The sequence below is a fragment of the Microtus ochrogaster genome, chromosome 10 (genome assembly GCF_000317375.1).
Source record: "Microtus ochrogaster isolate Prairie Vole_2 chromosome 10, MicOch1.0, whole genome shotgun sequence".
Lineage (NCBI taxonomy): Eukaryota > Metazoa > Chordata > Mammalia > Rodentia > Cricetidae > Microtus > Microtus ochrogaster.
The window spans coordinates 54,762-59,357 of NC_022016.1; the positions used below are offsets into that span (position 1 = coordinate 54,762).

The 4,596-nt window shown below is 46.6% G+C and overlaps 1 protein-coding gene across 1 annotated transcript in view; it reads left to right on the plus strand.

The window, feature by feature from the left end:
• Positions 1 to 4,596, plus strand: part of LOC106143745 (CDK5 regulatory subunit-associated protein 2-like) — a 13,026-nt gene that overhangs the window by 5,164 nt on the left and 3,266 nt on the right. The window contains exons 3-4 of the mRNA XM_013348215.1: positions 687 to 797; positions 4,518 to 4,594. Coding sequence (XP_013203669.1) covers positions 687 to 797; positions 4,518 to 4,594 — 188 coding nt within the window. The remainder of the gene's footprint in view (positions 1 to 686; positions 798 to 4,517; positions 4,595 to 4,596) is intronic.

Here is a 4,596-nt window from a genome sequence, read left to right on the forward strand (position 1 = left end):
ACTACCACACAGCACCCTGTGTACTCTTAGTGGCAGAGACTACCACACAGCACCCTGTGTACTTTGGCATTGAGTCGTCTCGTTAGGACACTCTCCTAGAAAATCATAATGTTACAACCTAACAAAGTTGTTTTCTGATTTCCCATAGTTATCATTTCCATATGTAATAAATATTTAAACATTTGAGAGTCTTCCATTATGCTTGCCAGTCTTGTTTCTGTAACCTCAGTTTGTTTAGAAGACTTGCCCTATCATTTTTACTAGACTGTCATTAGGGTTTTTGAAGAATTCAGGTCTATTGTTTTGCACAATCCTTCAACTTAGATTATTCTGATTGACTCCTTGATGGAATTCAGGTTAATGACTGCAGGCTGGAGTGCTTTAGATGAATTGTTTGCTCTCTGTGATTTATTTCTGTCTCTCTTCCTCTTCCCTTCCACCTAATGCTATCCTAGTATCCCAGCCCCATCTCCCAGTCTCTTCCTTCTCTTCCTTTCCTCCTTTTCCATTGCTTTTCCATAGCCATACATTCTTTTTCACTTGTTCATTTCCGTCGCTATCCATGCTGATGCTCTTCTGCTTGTGGCTAGTGGGAACCCTGGTGGATTGGTACCATTTCAATCAGCGCCTTCTGGTATTTGGCCCAGTTGCTGCACCCAAGTGACTCTCCTGTGCTGGTTTTACAGCAGATCACTGAGCTGAAGAAGGAGAACTTCAACCTAAAACTCCGCATCTACTTCCTTGAGGAAAGGATGCAGCAGGAGTTTGCTGGCCCCACTGAGCACATCTACAAGACGGTGAGTAGCCAGGTTTTCCCCGGAGACATTTGACTGGTATTTGTTCTTAGAATTAGCATTAATGGCTGCTGTCATTCAATTCGGATTGATTTGGGGGAGCAAGATGATGCTAGAACAACCCTCAGAAAACTGAAGTTATGATCTTAAGGAAGTTTTTAAATTGTTTTGTCATCAGATTTCTGATTCACAGTCTTGATCTCAGTTGTCTTTTCATAATTATTTATTATTTGGAAACAGGCAGTGGATCAGTAGATTAGCTTTGTAACTGAATGGTAGTGTTACCAACCAGTGGGGTGGGTGACTTTTAGCCAGTCACCCCTCTCTCTGGGCTTTCTTCTGTAGGGAAGTGATAGCCACGGGGCTGTTTGGATGAAACCAGAGTGACTGGTGCAGTGAGGTGACAGGTGCAGTGGGGTGATGGGTGTAAATGGGGTAACAGGTGCAATGGGGTTACAGGTGTAAATGGGGTGACAGGTGCAGTGGGGTGATGGGTGTAAGTGAGGTGAGAGGTGCAATGGGGTTACAGGTGTAAATGGGGTGTCAGGTGCAGTGGGGTGTTGGGTATAAATGGGGTAACAGGTACAATGGGGTTACAGGTGTAAATGGGGTGACAGTGGGGTGATGGGTGTAAGTGGGGTGACAGGTGCAATGGGGTGACCTGTGCAGTGGGGTGACAGGTGCAGGGGGTTATGAGTACAGTGGGGTGACAGGTGTAGTAGGGTGACCTGTGCAGTGGGGTGATGGGAGCAGTGGGGTGGCGGGAGCAGTGGGGTGACGGGTGCAGTGGGGTGACGGGTGCAGTGGGGTGACAGGTGTAGTGGGGTGACGGGTGCAGTGGGGTGACGGGAGCAGTGGGGTGATGGGTGCAGTGGGGTGACGGGTGCAGTGGGGTGATGGGTGTAGTAGGGTGACGGGTGTAGAAGGATGGCGGGTGCAGTGGGGTGATGGGTGCAGTGGACTGAAGGGAAAATGGCTCCAGCAAGCGGTCAGTGCTGAGCAGTCACCATCATTGGCTTATAGACTTTGCTTACCCAAAGTTAGGTTGGTCAGATTTTCTGCACTTTGACTCCTGTAGCCCTGTGTGGTTGCTTAGAACTGTCAGGAAATGTCTTTTCCCATTTGAAGTATTAACTTGCAGGTCTTTGTCTGTAAGCAAACTTTGTTTCTGAAAGTTGAAAGAAGAGTTTGACATTCTTCACATGAGTCCAAACAGTACACAGGTGCCAATTTCTTAGCTTTTGCTGGTAGATTAGCCCCTGGCCTAGAAATTACTTTGTCTTCTTGCTTCTGAAGTTTGTACTGGGGGAAACTTTTGAAAAGGGGAAAGGAGCTCCCAGCAGCAGGTGGGGGAGGAGTTGGGGGACTGCATAGACTTCCTGAAGAGAAATCGGACTGCCTTTCTGAGCCCTTTCAGGAGCTGAAACGCTCGCTTCCTTTTCCCTGAAGCCACACTTTCTTCCTACAGTGTCAGAGTAGAAAGACAAAGAGGACGGTCCTTTTCTGGATGCAGTGGTGATGCAATCAGAATTTCAAGGGGAACCAATAGTTAGAGCACACTGTGCATGGTGGTCAGGCCTCTCAAGACTTCAGGTGGCAGGCTGTCAAACTGCTGCCTACTGGGTTCACAGGTCTTTGCTGTGATTCTCAAGAAAGTTGAGACAGTGGATATTATCCTGGTGTCCACTGAGGAAACAGGCCTGGGGAATGCCAGTCACTTGCCTACTGTCCTGATGATACACAGTGGATTTTGAACCTGACCTACCTGCCTCTGTGTATGACTTCTCCTCCTTTTCACTGACTGAACGGCCTGCTCTTACGATCTCCCTCACCAAGCTTTTGTGTAGTGTGTGGTTCAGATTCTGAATTTTAAGGACATAAAGGATGTGTCCTAAAAAGACGTTCTAATCTGATCCCCGGGCCCTGTTTTTAACTAGTATTATCGATGTCCTGTGCAGAGGAGTAGTTTCATATAGAACATAAAGTTCTGTGTGACCCCTTTCGCGTAAGTACCAGCATGGTCTGTTCTGCATTTTGCAGTTTTCATTCAATGATTTCTTAGATGTCTTTCCCAACAGTAGTTTAAGAGCTCTTTTAGTCTTTCTTTTCTAACTTTATAATAGTCCATTTTGTGTTTTGAAGGCATTCTGACTCTTGGTTTGGAAATGGCTGTCATCTTACACAAACACTTAAAACTTGAGATACTGTGCGTGGGGAGCATAGGCATGCTAGCTAGCCATCGGGTCAGGCACAAGCCATGCTCTTAGAACACACTCTGTCAGCGCCCACACCTGCTCTTCCCTGTGGGAGCTTTTGGAGGAATCCAAGGCTTGTGGGGTGTTCCTGACAGAGGCACACATGGAGATATTGTACCCCACCACTCTGGGTCTTGTCTGTCATGCAAAGGGACAGTTGTTCTAGAGAGAAATTCTGCCTCATAGGTAGGCTTGCCTTCCAGTCTGACAGCAAAGGAGAGGTACAGGCTTCTTTCAGTGTGTATTTGGTTCTCCAGTCCTCCCGTCACAGTGGGCACCTTGGCCCTCTCTGGACAGTATGGGATCTGACAGTCACAGCTCTCCTTTCTCATCCCCTGGATGTGTCTCTAAGGACAGGCACAGGGTCACCCTGCTGGCTGCGTTATTCTCAGGGTCTGTCATGTTGACTTCAGCTACACCTGTCACTAGCACTCAGGTGTGTGTGAAGTGAATACACGAGTGTCCACAGTGAAGGGACCAGTGTCATTCAGTGTGGGCTGCACTCTTGACTGTGCGTGCTCCTCTCCCCAGAGCCACTAGGCAGGAAGGAGGGAGACATATCCTTTGGATTATAAATTTTATAAAAGTGTTATTATTTTAAAAATACAAATGTGGTAGAAGAAAATGTAAAATCCACATGCATTATTAAAAAAATAAGAGTGAGAATTCAGAGAAATCTTGATTTGCTATCACTCCTCTGCATGCCGTATGCTAGTCTCCAGGACATGACTGCTTTGTGCATGCTCTCTCCACTGCATTTGGGGCAAAGTGAGAAGCCTACCATGTCCCTGTTGCTTCCCACTGACTGCCACCTGCCAAAATTTCTGTCTTTGTGTTCTCATGTGAGTCAGTTGTGAGCCCAGGGCCATGTGCGACTTCCTTTGTTCCAGTCCCCTAAGGGAAAAAAGGTTAATGACTCTGTGATATCCCTTAGAGATGGCTTCCCACCTAAGCTGGGGCTTTTTGTGAGTGTCCTGAAATCTCACACTGAAATGTGACAGGTTATACTGAGGTCTCCCATTTATCCATTCACAAGTCTTATTTTATTTTCGTTAAGTCTGTAGCACGCTCCTCCTGCAACAACCACGTGTGTGATTGTAAACAGCTAGGAGTAACTGCCTTCAAATGGGAAAAGCAGACTGTAAATTTGCTTGGTGGAGGGAACAATTTTTACGTCAGCCCTGCTATTGTGACATTTGTGCCTAGATGATTGAATGCTCTGGCTGTTAGACACTGGAACATTTACATCATTGTTCCAAGTCCTATGGAATCCAGGGCTTTCTCTTGAGACCCACAGTCCTTAAGAATTCCCTTTTTCTGTGCTTCAGGGCTAATGAGGCTTTTGAGTGTAACATCTGCAATTGCAAGTGTGACATAGTCAGTCCAGACCAGAGTAGCTTGGCCACCATCAGCGCTTGCTATTCCTGCACCTTACACTGTGTCTTTTCTTACCTTTTCTCTCTGGAAGAACATTGAACTCAAAGTGGAAGTGGAAAGTCTGAAGCAGAAGCTCCAGGAGAGAGATCAGTTGCTCATCAGTGCCTCGT